General features: G+C 45.5%; 1 protein-coding gene across 1 annotated transcript in view; it reads right to left on the reverse strand.

The window, feature by feature from the left end:
• galnt18b (UDP-N-acetyl-alpha-D-galactosamine:polypeptide N-acetylgalactosaminyltransferase 18b) overlaps positions 1-19150 on the reverse strand; it is a 361705-nt gene that overhangs the window by 134589 nt on the left and 207966 nt on the right. Inside the window, exons 5-6 of the mRNA XM_084337404.1 lie at positions 9249-9446; positions 7325-7439 (exon numbers count right to left, since the gene is read on the reverse strand). Coding sequence (XP_084193530.1) covers positions 7325-7439; positions 9249-9446 — 313 coding nt within the window. The remainder of the gene's footprint in view (positions 1-7324; positions 7440-9248; positions 9447-19150) is intronic.

Genomic DNA, 19150 nt, shown 5'->3' on the forward strand with positions numbered 1-19150 from the left:
AGTGCCATGTAGTACCCTGTAGTGCCCTGTGGTACCATGTAGTACCCTGTAGTGCCATGTAGTGCCATGTAGAGCCATGTAGTACCCTGTAGTGCCATGCAGTACCATGTAGTACTCTGTGGTACCATGTAGTACCCTGTACCCTAACTAAACTACCCTATAGTAAACTACCCAGTGGTACCATGTAGTACCCTGTACCATAACTAAACTACACCTTTGGCTCTAATATGTCAACAAAATGAAACTATAATTTTGAAAATGGCTTTATCCAATGTTCAGATTTCTGTCCTGGAATTATATGCAAATTAGTGCATATTTAAGTAAATCATGCCTCATTTGCATATTTAAACATACAATTTCAGAAAACTTGTAATACAAAAAAGTCTTGTCTTAATATAAGTAATCAACTAGGGAAGTTTCATTGTGATATCTATTAGTTAAATGTTTTACCCTATTCACCTGTAGTGTCTCACCTTAAAGGGGAACTCCAACATTTTGGGAAATTTGCTTATTTAACATCTTCCCTGGAGTTAGACAAGAAGATATACCTTTTTTGTCTCTGTGCGTGCATTTTAGCTTTGGGAATAGACGCGCCGTTAGCATAGCTTAGCTTCATCACTGGAAGTGAGGCAGGACAGTAGCCTTACAGTGCCTTACAGTGTATTGCAAGGTCTGACATTGACCAAACTTGATATGCATGACCTTGGTGGGCTCTAGGTCAACTCCTGAAAAGGGGGTCAATGTCAGACTTTGCAATCAAAGGTTATGGGGCTAATAACCCTTGCCATAATTTCAGTGCGCCCCCTAACTTTTGATTGCAAGGTCTGACATTAACCCCCTTTTCAGGAGTTGACCTAGAGCCCACCAAGGTCATGCATATCAAATTTGGTCAATGTCAGACCTTGCAATACACTGTAAGGCACTGTAAGGCTACTGTCCTGCCTCACTTCCAGTGATGAAGCTAAGCTATGCTAACGGAGCGTCTATTCCCAAAGCTAAAATGCACGCACAGAGACAAAAAAGGTATGTATCTTCTTGTCTAACTCCAGGGAAGATGTTAAATAAGCTAATTTCCCAAAATGTTGGAGTTCCCCTTTAAGGTGTTATCTCTTTTTTTTTCTTTTTTTTTCATGCATGAATTATGATAACCTCAGTCAGGATTCCCCCCCATGTGTTTTCATTGCTCTTGGGGCATGAAAAACAACATTTTAACTTTTAACATTTAACATTTAACATTTAACTTTACCAAATATATTTATTATTATGTCCACTTGATTGGACAACATGCATTTATAGTTTTCAACTGAAAATACTGCATTAATAATGATATGGTATAACATAGTAATACTGTGTGTATTAACAAAACCAATCAAGAAAATTATATAAAATGTAAAGTCCATTGTGATTCACATATTTACAACATATGTACAGTATACATACAGACATACAGTATAAACACAGATGTACAGTATACACACAGCACACATACGTACAGTATACACCAGTGGTGCGTTATTGAAATCAACTGGGATTGCACGCACCTAATGGCGCCACGCGCGCTCCTGGCGCGTGCGCGCACTCCCGCGAATGCGCATTTAATGTCCCCTCGCTTGAGCACAGACTACAGACAGTGCCTAATTGCCTCTACGAATGGAATGTAACACATGTCATTCACAACAAGTTAGGTGTGAATGTATCTGAGAACGTATTTAACACACCTGACGACCGGCGCTATTGATATGCAAATAGCGAGTACTTATCTGGGCTTGCACGTAGTGCACCCCCGTCCCATGAAGAACGCATGCCTGGTATACACACAAATGTACAGTATACACACAGATGTACAGTATACACAGACATACAGTATACAATGTAGCAGGTATATTCGTGGTGCATTCCACGAATAATCCCTTACGTTTTATTTTGTTGCTTTGTTATTGTTTGTTGTAATTTTTATGTTCTGGGGGTTGTAACAAAAGATTGTTTTGGGTTAGGTATTTTATTTTGAAATCGTCGCTTCCGGAGGAAAGATATGAGCTGTGTGAGCAGTTGGAGCCGTTAGATGCTAAATGCTGATGCATTCGTTTCTTGTTTGTTACCTGACAGACTGTGGACACCTGTAATAAACACGTCACAGTTTCGGCTAAAAGAAGATCACCCGTCTCCCTGTCTCATTGAACACACAACCAACAACGCAGAGTCGTGGCAGTGGGGGTCTGTCGAGAGTAGGCCTGAAACCGGCTACATACACACAGCACAGACATACAGTATACACAGATGTACAGTATACACAGACACACAGTATACACACAGACATACAGTATACACACATACGTACAGTATACACACAGCACACATACATACAGTATACACACATACGTACATCATACACACAGACGTACAATACACACAGATGTACAGTATACACACACAGCACAGATGTACAGTATACACACCGACGTACAGTATACACAGCACAGACATACAGTACACACCGACGTACATTATACAGTATACACACATACATACATTGTACAGTATACACACAGACATACATTATACACACAGCACATCCGTACAGTATACACATACGTAGGGCTGGGCGATATAACGATAACGATAAATATCGCGATATATTTTAATAATCGATATCGAATATCGAAATAAAAAAAAAAAAAAAAAATCGTTTTTTTTTTTACCTGCAACAGGGCAGTTTTAAAACCAGAGACAGTGGACAGACTTGTCTTTCTTGCCTGCAACTTAAAGTAATGGCTTTGCTTGTCCAAATGACAATACTGACCAAATTGAGATTTATTTTTATCTTGTCCATTTATTTTGTTTGCTTTCTAATTTAAAATACATTTTGAAACCGTCTGTACACAGTAGGCTATGTGTGCTAGCAGAACTAGACTCCAGTCACGAGTCACAGTGCACATGTGCGGTGGTTTGTCCACCAAAAAAGCGCCAAAAGATCGAAAATAAACTAGCAGAGCCAGAACTGTTCAACTCCTCTGGAGCCACAGCCAGCAGAGAAGCCGGTTTACTTTAGCTTTTAAACCAGCTGGAGCCTGAGAACTGGAGGGTGAGGGGATGTAACACTAAAGATGGCGGCAATGACAATGAATTGCTGCAAAAAAAAAAAATCCACCTGTTGTCTAAAAAAAGAAGAAAAAAAAAGAAAAAAATTATACTTATAATTTAGAATTATCGATGTCGAGAAATATGATAACATTATCATATCGTTATCGCGATATGATTTTTTTCCATATCGCCCAGCCCTACACATACGTACAGTATACACACATACATACAGTATACACACAGCACAGATATAAGTATACACTCAGACGTAAATTATACACACATACGTACAGTATACACACAGACATACAGTATACAGACAGCACAGACATACAGTATACACACAAACGTACAGTATACACACAGATGTACAGTATACACAAAAATACAGTATACACACATTAACAATGACATGACTCCTTAGATGTTACTTGATGTTAGAATATTTTTTTTTTTACCTGCAAGGTATTTCTAGAATAGAAGGAATTAGTTGATACTCCAGAGAAACACGATGGTTCTGACCATAGATATAAAGACTAGATGACTCACCCACACTGCTGGCCAACGGAGACCGACGTTGCCACATGGCGGCCATCTTGCCACAGGCAGCACGCCCACTCACAATATGAATGTCTATAGTGCATGTACTATTGAAATAACCATAGCTTGCTCAATTTTCAACCATTTGGTTTGTTAAAAACGTCAGGATGTAGTTATCATACTGCATACTTATAATGGACTATAAAAAAACGTCCAAGCTTCCAATCATAGCCACGTTAATAACGTTTGTAATAAACCAAACCGTTTGTAAATCAGTCAGGGTTTCAGCAAGTTAAGAGTATTTTTGTTTGTGCAGATCACTCACCTTAACACTTTGAGTGCCAACGACGAGAATTCTCGTTATTTCATGCCAACCGATCAGTGCCAAGGACGAGAAATCTCGTTATTAATCGTTATTTTTTTTATTATCGATTTTCATTCATTTTTCATCAATCTAGCCTCACGTTACCACTGGGACTCTCTCTGAGCTCGAACAGGGAAAATACCGCCCTGTTCGCACCCATTGGATTGGACTGAATGAAAACGCATGGGGAAAAGAAAATCTGGAATCCACATTTTACTTTTCAGGCATGTAATCCGAGCCGATTGCAGTCTTTGTGGTCCCTCAGAACAGCGTGGAATATGTGTTTCGAGCACCCAGCGTTGGATCAATAAACACGATCGATATTTGGAATGGCGATCAGGAATTGGAATAATCTTTTTGGAGAACATCTGATCTGAGGTAAGGAATCTATTTTACCAATCTTGGGGTAATCGGAGCTTTTTTCAGAGATATATCAACGTGGGCCCTATATGTGTGTGTGTGTGCTGATCAGGAAATAAGATAATCGATTTTTCAGCCCGCTTCTCTAGCGTGCATAAGTACACATATACTATCGATAATCTAGCGTTTATTTGAAAACGATTCATAAATAGGCCGAAAAATGACAGTTTTTTGTGTATTCCAGTAAAGGGCGATTCCTGTGGAATCTCTTTTTTTGTCTGGAAATTTCCAAAAACAAGCATTTTTCAAAATAGTATAAAACGGAAATTTACAGATGAAAAAACAATCCGTTTCGACAATGTTGACTGCAAGCAAGTCATTGATAAGCGACGGGCGTATTAGACACATAGTCATAATTTAAGATATAGTTTATGCGTTCGCAAATGTGCTCGCCCCCTCATTGAATAGAGCGCCCCCTGCTGGCACTCAAAGTGTTAAAGGGGAGATGCATTGCTATTCCTTGCACTATTTGGGCAACTTTACACAATTCCTGTGAGTCTATGGAAGACATCTGTAAGTATTTTTTTTTTAAATGCATTGTTTTATATATATATATATATTTTTTTTTATTGGTCTTTTTCCCCCTCCATTTTCCTCCGATTTTCTCCCATCCCAATGTTAGTCGTATGCCAATTCCCAGTCCCTTCCTGGTCGCTGCGCACTTACCCCCCACAGTCAGATCATCTGGGAGAGTGGAGGCTACCACGTGCTTCCTCCGACACACGTCCAGCCAATCACCGCTTCTTTTCACCTGGCAGCGCGGATTCTCATTGAGAGGGCGTAGCGTGTGGGAGGACCACACTATCCCCCTCAAGTCCAATCCGCGCTTAGCAGGCGCCCCGACCGAACTGTAGGAGTCGCTGTTTACAACGACCCGGACCCACCCCGCCAGCTTCTCCCACCCTCTAATACAGCCAATGGACCTGTCTCAAAACCCTGCCCTCTTTTCTTGATCCTCCAATCACAGCTGTCGCTTAGACAGACAAACAAAGTTTGTACGAGGAAGTCAGAGGTAAGCGACAGCTGTGATTGGAGGATCAAGAAAAGGGGCAGGGTTTGAGACAGGTCTATTGTATTAGTGCAGACGGCCAGCCAAGCTGGTGACAACCCCGGAGCTGTGAGCTGGATTCGAACAGGCGAATCCAGCTCACAGCTCCGGGGCTGGTGACGAACGCAATCTCCGCTCGGCCACCTAACCGCCTGATTGTTTTATATTTCTAATGAAGTACTCAAAAGCATAATTTTTCAGCCTCAGGATTTCAGGCTGTTATTGGATGGGCTCCGCCCATAAGCGCTTTCAGTGACAGTCACCCACACAGCGGGCTACATACGAGAGAGCGAGAACGAGCAAGCGAGAGAGAGAGATAGAGAGAGAGATAGAGAGAGATAGAGAGAGAGAGAGAGAGAGAGAGAGAGAGAGAGAGAGAGAGAGAGAGAGAGGGAGAGAGAGAGATGCATCCCCGACACACACGCAGTCAAGTTTGTGTGTAAATGCTCCGACGAGGGAGAGATGGTGCACACAAAATCCGTTTGAGGAAGTGTCGGGTTACACTATGCGCTAACCATAGAGGGGGCGTTACTGCAAATCAGTACCTTATTCACGTCAGCAATATCGTCAAATCAGAACAGCTTAGTTGAGTGAGGGAAGATCTTGTGAACTCAAGACTAGACTGATGAGTCAATATGATAATTAACGACACAGACCACATTGATATAATCCCCAATTGCTAGGATACAATGCTAAACACTGGAAAAGGCCATTTATAATGCATGGGACCTTTAAAGCAGTAGTTGACCGTAACAAGATGGCTGCCGGTGAACTACGTGCCATCTAGTCTTTATATATATCTATGGTTCTGACTGGTCGTCGGCCATCATGGTTTGAAGGGGAAAACAATTCTGATACAATGGCTTGCCACTAGTAGTGTCTACTGTAGTGGATTATGTGCAGCTATGCCATCAAAACCCATGCATATTCAAGAATGGCTTTTGAATAGCGGTCTACTGTAGTATCCTCTATGTGTGAAAGGGTTAATACATCCACAGAGCTTTTAGAAAGGTGCAGAATAAAATAAATGAATTTAGAATTTCATGTATCCCCTCCCTACTTCCCGTTTCCCAACGTGGGATGCACCCGATTGGATAAATTACATGTTGGTGCTCTAGTGCGGCATCTTGTGGCTGAATGTTATATATAGCACCTTTAAATGATGTCATTGCTTTTATACAACTTTATAATTCTTTTTTAAGCGGCTTTGGGTCAAGCTAAATCAGACCTAGGAGCAGGGGTGGCTGCGCACCTGTGTTCCACCAGTTAAGCTGTCCTTCCTGCGTCTTCATAGCAGCAGTGAACGTGCAGCGAGTGCAAGTGTTGTGAATTAGGCTAATTAAATGTAAACAATGGCAGAGAGGTACCGCTGTATTTGTAAGGTGCCAGTGCTATACTGTGATTATAAGCATTCGTGGACTGTCTCTCATCCAATCACAATATTATAGTGTTTGGACCTAAATTTAGTATAATATGGGATGACAGTGATCATTTCAGTGGTGATGGGAATAGGCTGATCCCTCTAGGGAGTGAGCACTCTTTGCATTTCCTCTTCCTCTACATACTTAACAGTGAAATAAAGGAGCCTTGTACAACAACTGTGTGAGTTGGGAGTGATGCTAACATAATTTCTCTCTTACACCGTGTTAATGTGTTGCAATTGCACAGACACACACCACATTGCTTGGAACCAAAGGACATGTCTGAAGCAAGTCAAGTAACTGCTTTACATAAAGAGAGGAGAGTGCGGCCAAACTCTGTGGGTTTGCTGCCAACAGAAAGTGTCATTATCGTAGTTAATTGTCCAAGATCACAGCCATAAATGAATGAACAACAGCCCCGCGGCTACGAGGAGCGACACCATTACTCACCCTGACGCCAAGCTCCACGTTCTCTCCCCCGTACACCTCCATCCCCTCATCCAGCAGACCGATCTCCTCAAAGTACAACCTATCCACCACGAAGCAGCCGATCAGGGCCGGGCTCCTGGAGGACAGAAGGTGATGAAAGGGATTGAAAGGAGTTGTTGTTTGCCTATGGAGTGTTTACAATTTGCAAGATGAGTCCGTATAGTGACAGCAGTTAGAAAGATTAGAAAGGTATGGCTAACATTAGAGGGTACGTTCAGAATTTTGGACCCCTAGCCCGGTTTCTTTTTTGTTTCCAACGATGCTGTCGATTGGTGGAGTCCATGCTGTTCTTCATACTGGATACCCCACAGCTCTGGCTAGTCAGCCACAGAAGTAATGTCGACTGTGCCCGGCATTGAAAAATACTTGGGGTGCACCGTGGAGTAGATTTCATCATTTATTTCAGGGCTTGTGCAGACTGGAGCGTGGCCCTGGTGACTTTGCATTCGTTTCGTGGCAAACTAGCTGAAGCCGCAGGTATCAGAGGACAGCGTGGATTGTGCTGAGAAGATACCAGTCGACAACATTGTTGGAAAATAGGCCAATGGGTCCAAAATTCTAACTCTGCTTAGAGTTTTAAACTTTTATCAGAATTTGATATAGAATAATGGATTGAAAGAAGAAAAAGAAAAGTATTGCATACTCCATATGCATTTCTCTTTTATTACGTCATCTAATAGAAGAGAAATGCTGTAGCTATTGATAGCAAAACAATACCATGAACAGGGAGACTGCGCCTCCTAATGTCCCGCTCACCACAAGCGCACGAAAAGCAAAATAATGGTCGTAGACAGTCCAGGGTCAGTACACAAGGGGGAATCTCAGCCAGTCCAGGGTCCAGTACACAAAGAACACTTACTGCTTTCTCCTCTCCTTCCACTACCTCTCACCATCGCACCTCTGAATAAACAATCTCTCCTTCTCTGACAACACCACTCCAACTCGCTCAACTTGATCCTCTCTATCCTAGTGTTAATGTACTGTGTGGGACGATGTGTGTGCACGTGACGTGAGATGTGTAATTTACTAATTATGCGCAGGTGTATCTTATCAGTACTAATCAGCTAGTGTGTGTGTCGGGAATGTGTGCATGTGTGTGGGACTAGTGCTGGCAAGTGTGTATTCCATCGGCTACCTAAATGCCTAAATGACGGATATCTACGGGAGCGGGGAAATGAGGAAACGCTGTATTCACGCCCGTTCCTCGCTCCACACTCCATTCGGCCGACCTGTCTCGACACACTCACCGTATCCCGGCCACCTTGCTTTTAGACGCGACGCGGCAGCAGTGTCTCGCCAGTCGGGAATTCCTCCTCGGGCAGTGACGCGTTGCGGGTGCCACTAGCCGTCACTTCTGGGATTCCCCTCTGTACAAGTGACGCAGAGCCAGTTTATTGCGCCGCGACATCCCCGTCCCAGTGGTGTGCCGCGGCGATCACCACAGCACAGTATATACAAACTCTATAACGAACCTCCGCGGATTCTGAGGGTTAAGTCAATAACTCGTCCTTGTGTTTTTGAAGGGATCAACAGAAATCTCAAAGAGTCTCAACAAAGGCTAGTGGGGTGAAAACACAAGCTGCTGCTGACTTTTCTCTCAAAAGTCCCCTTTCAAATCTTATTGGTGCCCCAGTGGTGGCAGCACTGAGCGTTCATCGACTGGAGGATTTGAAAGGAGACTTAGTTGATCCCTTCGAAAACAATAATTAGTCTGTGGTGGTTTGTTATAGAGCTTTGTATATATGCAATGCATACAAAGCTTGTCAATAGAGATAGTGTGCAATACTTTTTTCCTTCTTCCAGTGATCAGAACCTCACAACAATCCTTGGTGTGCCGTTACTTTACCATCATACAGAATAACGAGCTATCATGACGTTTACCTACCTGATGGGGGCGCTGTTGTTCCCCTGGTGCAACCAGGACTTAGGCGGGTTGAGGTAGCGACACCACAGCTCCCAATCAAAGCCCTGGGCGGTTAGCGGATACTCTTCAATCTCAAATGTGTCATATTTGATGTTGTCAAAGGATGGAGAGATTATGCGGGTTCTGTCCTCCTTGATTCGCACCAGAACTGGCTCCGCCCTTCAAATGGGGAGGCAGAACAGAAAGTAAATTCAGTGTGACACACCATCTCAGTTACCTTTGTGAGCATGTTCGTCATGTTAAGGCAACAAACTGATGCTGTGCTCAGACTGTGGTGGTAGTCGCCGGTATAAGGCAAAGTGGATATCATAATTTTTTTCAATGAGAAATGACTAAATCATTGCCAACATTGATGGCAATGACAGAATGTGCCAGAGTAAAAGTTATAGAAATTCAACTTAGATTTAGTCATTTAGCTGACACTTTTATCCAAAGCGACTTACAAGTTCTGTACAAGAAGTCAGCAGGAAGGGTACAACTCTGGCAGCTAAGGGTCAGTAACATTGTTCGTCAAACAGTGTCGAACTTGAGTGCTACAGTAGTATAGACATATTAGCATAATAGGTAGTAATATAGGTAAGGTATATTCCTTAGTAGCAGAGTGCATGATAGTACAAGTCAGTACCATATTGATTGATTTTGCCATCCTCCGCTATGGACTTTCAAAACTGAGCCTGTTAAAATGTGGCTGTTCTTTTTCTTTGTAAACAACAAAAACACATGTCTATATGTGGCGTAATTGTAACTCACTCGCTCATTGTTGACATTTTGTAGAACGCACACACAGATCATGTAGGCGCTTCTAGCAACGCCGTTCTCCACATCTCTCTAAATCATCAACTCTAATGGCATTATCAATATTATCCCGCTTTCAATTACAAGATATTAACAACACAAAAGCCGCCCCCACCAGCTGCTCAAAAGCGCTCTGATGCAAACCAATGCTCACGGATCTGTACCTTGCCACAGGCAGCTTCAGAGCAGTGACAGACGGTTTAGCTCAGCTCAGCAGAGGCTGACAATTTTCTCCTTTCTGATTTGTGTGCATGATTGATTAACCACATAACATGCAGCCATTTTTTGTGAGAATCTACTAGGGCTGACCCCTATTAGTCGATTAGTCGACTAATCGGTCGAAAGGAGCCGTAGTCGACTGGCCAACCTCTTAGTCGAATATATATAAAAAAAAATCAAATTTTTTTTTTATAATTTTCTTTTATTTATTTTGTATCATTCTTTCCAAAAGAAAAGAGGCCTAGAAGCGTGGCTAACGCTAATGGCACGCATACCAGAGGCTAACTGCCTACGAAAACAGGCACAGAGCCACTGAAAGAGGATTTCACCCATCTAATGAACACACTAGACTAGACAAATATCAAGATGTATCCATCAGTGGACCAATTGCATGCTTTTGCAGAGGACAAGAAGCCTTCAGTCGACTCCTTCAGACATTAAGCACCCCCCACAGCCCAAATGGAATGATACAAAAATAACACTAATAATAATAATAATAATAATAATAATAATAATAATAATAATAATAATAATAATAATAATAATAATAATAATAATATAAAAAAAAAGTAAAAATGGGCGGCTACGTGGTGCAGTGGGCAAGGCGCTCACCACGAATACTGGAGACTGGGCTCGAACAGGTACGCCTCCCTGTTCGAGCCCAGCGCTCCACATTGCTTTCAGTTTAGCTGGTCGTCCGCACTAATACACATTGGCAGTATTAGGGGAAGGGAAACTGATGGGTGGGGATCGGGCGTTGTGGACAGCGACTCCTACAGGTCGGTTGGTGCGCCTGCGCAGTAGAATCAGGAAGCGACGGGGGCGGGGCCCCTCCAAAGCCCAGACCCCTGACGCTGAAAGATCGAGCCGCGCAGGTGGAAAGATGCGACTGCTGTTACCTCGAGTATCGGAGGGGACTTGTGCCGTGTATGACTTAAGGCCTCTGCATGCTACAGAAACTTCAGAGCAACTGCAACACAACATCGGCGCGATTTCAGCGCGGTTGTTTTAGAGGGTCTTGTAGACTGTGTTGCTTGGACGTTGCGTACATGTCCCTCAAATCTAACCTAAACAACCGTTGCGTTGATATTGCGTAGCAGTGATTGGTTGGTTAGCGAATGGGGGCGGGGCTGTCATAGAATAATATTAGTCCCGCAGAATATCATCCTCCATTGTTGTTTCCAGCGTTGACGCTAAATAATTAGCGTCACATAGCTCGCCTTTTTCTGAAAACCCAAGCACATATTGTTTCATAGCATACGCCTTCAGTTGATCATGACAAATCCTCTCTTACCTTGACGATTAAAAAGCCTCCATAATTTAGTAAATAAAGCTGTAGCCAGCCAGCTAGCATTGGGTCTATTCAAAATGCTATCCACATTAGCTACATAGCTAACCAAGTAAATACAATGGTATCCGTCCTGAGGTAACGTTAAATACAACGTTTGCTAGTCTAAATGACTGGACACACACAGGGACAAGTTAAACATCAATCAATTAATTTATTCCAACAGGTAGTTTGAGCTGCATTGGAAACTAATGATGTTACGGTAACGTTAGCTCGAAAAGCACAGAAAGTTAAGCTGCTAGCAACAGACACTATAACACTTCCGGTCGGGGGTTTTCAAAATAAAAGAGTGACGTCTAAAATCACCGGAAATACGTTTATTTTGTACATTATCTAATGTTAACACGAACCTAAACTAACTTTAGTTAAACTAACTTTGCGCGTCGATGTTGCAGAAGCATAAAGGCAGAGTGTCTAAAACACTGTTGCTTTGTCGATGTTGTGTTGCAGTTGCTTTGAAGTTTCTGTAGCATGCAGAGGCCTTTAGTCCACATTGCAGCCGGCTTGTGGGAGGCATGAAACAGCGTTCAAAGACAGGGGAGGGTTGAATTGGATGATACGAAAATTGGGATGGGAGAAAAATTGAAAATGGGAGAAAAAGTGGATAAAAAAGAAAAGTAAAAATATTATATATATATTTCTTTTTTTTACCAATACTCGACTAACGGTAAATTTTGGCCAATCATAGTCGACCATCCAAATCCTTAGTGGGGGACAGCCCTAGAATCTACTCATGTTTCTTCAAATAGACAAAGTATTATTTATTATTATATGATTCAGTGATGTGATCATCTTTTTTTCCCACATTTCAGCACTGTTATGGCAGAGGGAATTGCTTTATTATGTGTCTATGCTACTGTATCTGCAATGAGTGTTACACTGTAGGCTATAGAAAACAAAATGTTGCTGTACAGTTGAATGCACTGCTACTTGCTAATTTGTTTAAAAGAGAAAAAAAAACCATTAACCCATTCCCCGCCAAAAACGAGTTGACTCGTTATAGCCCACCAATCGAATACTGCCAACAACGAGTATACTCGTTATTGGATCGTTATTTCTTTTATTTGCTATTTCCATTCATAATTCATCCTGCTGTGCTGTGGAAATGTGTGGCACTCTGTCTGAGATCGCAACGGTCCGATACCACCGCCTGCTGGTATGCGGCCGATGTTGCACTTTCTGAAGGAATTATGACTGCGTCATTGAATGTCTTCCGGGCTGAGTTATCTTGTAACATGGATCATTATACACTCGATCGCATTGAATCGCCTTCGGGACACCAGAATCATTATGCTTTTGGGGGTTATGGCGTGGGCCAAATGGACATACGATCTAGCAGATGGCAATCAAATAATTGGAATATTCTTTCTGGAGTCTCATCGGCCACAGGTAAGAGCAATCTTTTTTTGTGATCACATTTTTTTATTCAGTTTCTTTTTTGACATAACATAACATAAATCACATTACATCGACAACAATAATAATAATAATAATGAGAAGACAATATAAAAATAAAATATTCCAACAGACTTAAAATAAGAGACAATTATAAAGGAAAAATAGATACATGGACTATAATGAGCCTCCTGAGTCCCCTCCATCTCCAGACCCGGCAGCCGCAAGCCACAACCCCGGCGGACCCATAGTCCGGCGCCCTCGCGAGCCAAAGCACCACGCCTCTTTAATGCCTCGACCTGCAGAGACCCCGAACCACGCCCCCCCCCCAGTCGGAGCCCACGACCACCAAATCAGAGGGGGATCAGAAAATATACATAGGACACCAGAGAATGAAAAATAATAAATAAAACAAAAACAAAAAACACCACCATACATGAACACTCGCTCGTTCTCCGCCCCCCCCCCCCCCCCCCCCAGGACCCCAACGTGAGACATTCATATAATACCTTATTCAGTACTCAAATTCCAAAGTCATATGCGTTCTTTTAGCTTTAAAGGAAAACGCCAACATTTTGGGAAATTCGCTTATTTGCCATCTTCCCTGGAGTTAGACAAGAAGATACATACCCTTTTCTTCTCTGTGCGTGCACTAAGCTTAGGGAACGCCCACACCGTTAGCGTAGCTTAGCTTCATCACTGGAAGTGGGGCAGTCATTTACCCTGAAGTTCCCTACAGTTACAAAATACACTCCAAATACAACTCCAAAATGTTCCTGTAAATATGTTGTGACCTGTGTATTTACCACGTGGAGAAATAAAAAATAATTGAATTCGACTTTACGTTTTCTATGGAAATATACAAAAAAAAAATTTGCCGAACCACTCCTCTCTGTCAGTGATTTCACGCAACGCAGTGATACTTTCTAACGTGACGCCAGTGTTAGTTTACATTCTCATTTCATTCAAAGGATCCGAACCGATTGAAGTTTATGGATACCATGCCTTCAAATCCTATTACGTTGACGATTAAAAGCCTCCACAATTTAGAAAACAGTATTCCCATGGTTGGTGTTGATATGCTGCTAGCTAACAAAAACCAAGAAACACAGAACCGGACGCGTAAGCAGAAAACGAGGCATAATTTTTACTTCTGGTCGGGGGGGTTTCAAAATAAAAGAGCAACGTCTAAAGCAGGGGTTCCCAAACTTTTCAGGCCGGGACCCAGAAAATAAGGCGTCAGAGAGCTGCGGCCCAATGCACATCGTCAGGCTTTTTTTTTTTTTTGCCAGGTGACTGATTTTTTTAGCCAAATATCACTTCAATCCTATTAAGTTAGTTCAAGTTAGTTATTCATTTATATGTGCCATTTATGAGAGGGCTAACTTGTTGCAAAATAATAATGATAATAATAATAGCCTCATTAAAATACTATTGTTGCTTCGGTTGTTTTCAGCGTTTTATGTGCATAATCGTTAGGTTATGGCTATAACCAAGTTCTGTTAGTTAGGGGTGACGCTTGGCATCACTACTGCACTCCCTCGCGTACGTGCACGCGTACTGAATAAAATTCCACAAAATATACCTTTAATACCAGTATTAGTCTGACCACACCCCTCATCAGCTTACCTTCATAAGCAGGTGTGTGGTCACCTGCTCTCCTCCTACCCAAGCTTTCACCACAAGGTGAGGTCAAGGGCTGCAGCGGCCGTCTGATGCCAAGCGTCACCCCTAACTAACAGAACTTGGTTATAGCCATAACCTAACGTTCTGTTCCGTTAGGGGCTCTGCTTGGCATCACTAATGCACAAAGGGAGGCCAAGCGGAGCCGCTGGCTGACAAATACACCCCGCTGACAGCCCCCCACAACCATCAGAACAGGGAGGGCCGAGCCCCCCCGACCCCCCCTAATGGAGGGCATCCCCCCTATTAGGGGCTTCACGGGAGGGCGACGGACCCGACCGTGCGAAGAGGCACTCAAGCAACCCAACGCACAGGGTGAGCAGACCGTGGCTTGACCCCACGACTACACCCACGCACAACCCGCATGCCACCCGGGAACGAACGTAGGAAACAACCTCGTCACAGCCCCCAGAATCACGGGATCAAGAGCAAACCCAACCCCGTGGCAAGGCCGTAGCAGCGGAGCGCGAAGGAAGACCCAGACCCACCAAAAGGACTGGACTCCCTGGAATGGGGGCCCGGAGAAGTTCATGATGCCAGCATCAAGATCCCACCAGGTGGGCACCTAGTGACCCCGCCCCCCACATCGCCAGCGTATTCGGACAAAGGCCCCTCAGCCGAGCGGGCCCTGTCCTCCCCAACAGCACACCGCCTGGAACACAGGCCCTGCAACAGGCAGACAGCATGGTCATAACACACAAGAGTTAACCAACGGAAGCAGGCAGTGCACCGGGGAAAAAGACCAGGCAACAGGCTGTCAACCCAAGCCTGGAAACTGCGGACGAGGCAGGCGCCAGAAAGGACAGCTGAAAACAGCCGCCCCGGCGGAAGGGGCGTATGCTGGCGTTGTCGCATAACCAAGCCTTTAAACAGCATGTCAGAAGAGGGATCCTTAGACCACTCTGCCCCTGACAGCTGCCCACAGAAAAAGCCCATACGATCGGCAGACGTCATGAACGTGCAGGGGCACCCTCAACCGGAGAACCGGGAGTTGACACTGCAGCAACACACCAGAGAACCAACCACCCAGGCATTACCCCATGCAATGGTTGGTCCCATAACCCCTCAGGAAAGAAACCCCAAAACACACCTGCGGCACCGCCGCAGCCCGCGTTCCGGGTTCCAACAGGGCTATCCCGGGCCTACGGGTCAATGAGCATTACCCCGGACCGGGCCCGGTGATACGGGGGGCACAGGGTCCCCCGAGGAGGTTAAAACCACCCCAACAGGCCCCTCAGCGCCAAGCGCAAGAGAAGAGCGTAAAAATGGAAGACCAGCCCCAGCACCCCGCACTCGGTATTCCCAGGAGGTCACCCAACCAAGTACCAACCAAGACCAACCCGCACAGCGGTCGAGATCCGATGAGATCGGGCGCGTACAGGTCGGCACGGCCGTAAGCCATTACGACAGTGCAGAATACAACGCACCTAACAAGGGTCCCATAACGCTCAACCCCGTGACACCCGGACCGACCTAGCATTTTTCCCCCTGAAAAAACCCCAAGTCCCTCAGGGTACCAGAACAGCAGATCTGCATCCCCAGCGGACAACGGGTGCAACTGATCTGGACCAGCGCGACCAGAACCAGTCCCGTGCCCTAATCACGCCGACCTGCCAACCCCAGGAGAAGGGGCAGATATGCGTGTTGATCCCAACATAAAAAAGAAGGCGCCACCCAGACGTGTCGGTATGAACCGCGCCCGGTGGCCCACCCCTAGGGCGTGAGACCCTTCCCCATATGTCCAGACCCATTCCGTCATCATCCCCTGACATGAACGGGAACCCATCGATAACCACACAGGGTGTCGGAAGAGGAAAAACCCCCATCCCAATTGCTCCATAAAAACGCTGTTTCACCCAAGCAATCAAGGCGCGCTAGTCAGCCAATGGCCCAAAAAGCACATCCTGAGCTAGCACTATGTGTGCGTTTGGACATACCCACATCAACAATAGGCCGTTTAGACCACCATATTGAATCCCCAAGACGCCCAGGGAAAACGACAAGAGGGGCGAGATGCAATCAACTCCATGAATGAATGAATGAAAAAATGTACCCAACAGACTGCAGAAAAGGTACAACCCAGTACGGCAATACACACAACAGGTTAAGGGGAGGCAGACCTGAGAAAGACGTTAGTCTTGTTTCCATCAGGGACCCTCATTTCCAATCCATCAAGACACATTCAACTCTTTATAAAAATAAAGAAAAGGCATCACCCGTATGACCCAACTGCACAGCTGGGAGTAAAAACCCTGTTTTCCACATGATTTCAATCCAGTCACTCCTTTTTAAACAGAGTGTAAGACCAGACCCTCCCAGAAACACCATCCCACATGAGATTATGGTCAAGAAAAAGATATGTAAACTGTGAGACACGTGACCAATTGACTCAAGTTTGACACATAAACCGGGCGCAGCAGGACTGTGAGCCCTGCGCCCAACCTCGACATCTTTAAGACACCAGCTCATGGAAGGCGTCGCCATAGCAACAACGCTACAACAGTCATGTAACAGGAGTCGGTAGAATACCCCTTCCCCCCCCCCCCCCCCCCCCCTTGCCAAGCACTGGCCTGGCCCTGACTGGCTCAGCAGAAGAGATCAAAAATCCCCTAAACCAATCAAGTGGGACAGGAGGGGTTTATCCGACACCCCCTCCCGAAAACACACCCTTTATCCCTACACACAGAAAAACAACCGTAGCCATCTTGAAAAACCTCCGGTAGAAAACAAAGCATAGCGAAGCTAATACAATGCCCGCTACCCACAAAAAGTGTAAAAAGGTTTTACAACAAAACACAAGTCGCCTGTGCGTGAATCCTATACCCGTTGCCTATGTCATACATAGGAAAAAACGCTGAACGAGAGCAAAACGGCTAGGCCGTGAAATGTGTGCGTACGAGTATTACTGCAACTAAACAACACAGCATTGTGAAAACACATATACTTAGTTAAAGCAATGGAATAACACCAGTTCTAACTGCATGTGGAGCATCAAGCTAAATAGAACCTATTACCGAGTGTACGTTGCAGACCTTGCTTAACCTCGTAACACAACACAACTCACCCCACAACGTAAAAAAGGGCAGATTCATATATACACAACCCCACCATATGATTTGTTTGAAGAAACACACAGTTTGTTCGGCCAAAACACAGTCCCCCTCCATCGGGGAACTTTTTTTATTTACTAACTAAATAGTGTCAAGGCACAAAATCATAGAGGGGCCGGGGAGGGTGTAGGAGAGGGGACACAGAGGGGAAAAAGTCACTCCTAACGGCGTCTGCCACCTCGCGCCGCTCGAGTCTTGCCACCCCGGGGAGCCCCGGAGGGACGGTAGGTTACAGTCTGCTGGACACGACGTTCCCTACCGTCTCCTCCGGTCTGGGATGGGCCGGCGGTGGCAGAAGCGCCGTTTCGTCCCCTGGCCCTCTTGGCAGGGCCAGCAGCGGCGGCGGAGGCAGTGGTAGCGGCGACGGAGACAGCTCGACGTCGCGGAAGCCTTCTGCCTCCACCGGCAAGGACGGGAGGCGGAAAATGGGGTTGGAGGATGGATCTCTCCTCTGCCATCTCTCTGCATGTTGAGGTCATCAACCGCAGGGCCTTCCCGAACAGGCCAGCGTCGGAGAGGGCGGCCGTCAGAAGAGGAGCTCTCTTCCTCTCTGGCACATGGGCCTGCTCCAGCCAAAGGTGACGCTGGCCCAGGGTGGCCAGGGCGCGCACTTTCCCCATGGCTATGGCCAGCACCTGGGAAAGATGCAGGACAGCTCCCGCAGCCTGGGTGATCTGATTGCATTTCACCTCGGTCAGATCCGTGCCGCCCGTCATTATCCCCGATACAAATCTAGCCAGGTGGGCGATGTTAGACGCCGCAGCCAGCGATTGTGTACCAGCGATAAATGACTGGTCACCCCAATAAGCCAATCGCCTAGCCGATTTCCCCTGGAGGACCGGCTTGCATAGTGGTTCCCACACCATATCCGGACAGAGGAGCGCGGCCATCGGACTGTCAAGCCGAGGCACGCCCTCCCCCATACCTTTGACCAACCCCGCTACCCGCGTAACTGGTACGTAGGTAGGAGTTAGTCCCATGATGTTGGTCACCGCCTGACCCCGACGAACATAGGCCCCCATCGATGGGAAAAATGGGTAGACAACGTCCACCCCTCTCACTGGGGGACGCTGCCAGGGATGGCCTATGAGGTCATCAGGGACAGGTGCAGGCAATGGCAGCGGCAGCGGCACACCGTTTGCGGTGGCGGCTACCGCCATGAGCTCGGGAAACAAGGCCCGCAGTTGCCCCTGCGAACCTTCCTCCACTGACCCCGCATCCCTCACATACAGCAGGCTGCGACTGGTCAAGGAGCCACAATCCGATGTGGCCGACAGTAGGGCATCCTGCCGATGAGGCCAAGGTGGTTCCTC

The sequence above is a fragment of the Notolepis coatsorum genome, assembly GCF_963971535.1.
Source record: "Notolepis coatsorum genome assembly, chromosome: 20".
Lineage (NCBI taxonomy): Eukaryota > Metazoa > Chordata > Actinopteri > Aulopiformes > Paralepididae > Notolepis > Notolepis coatsorum.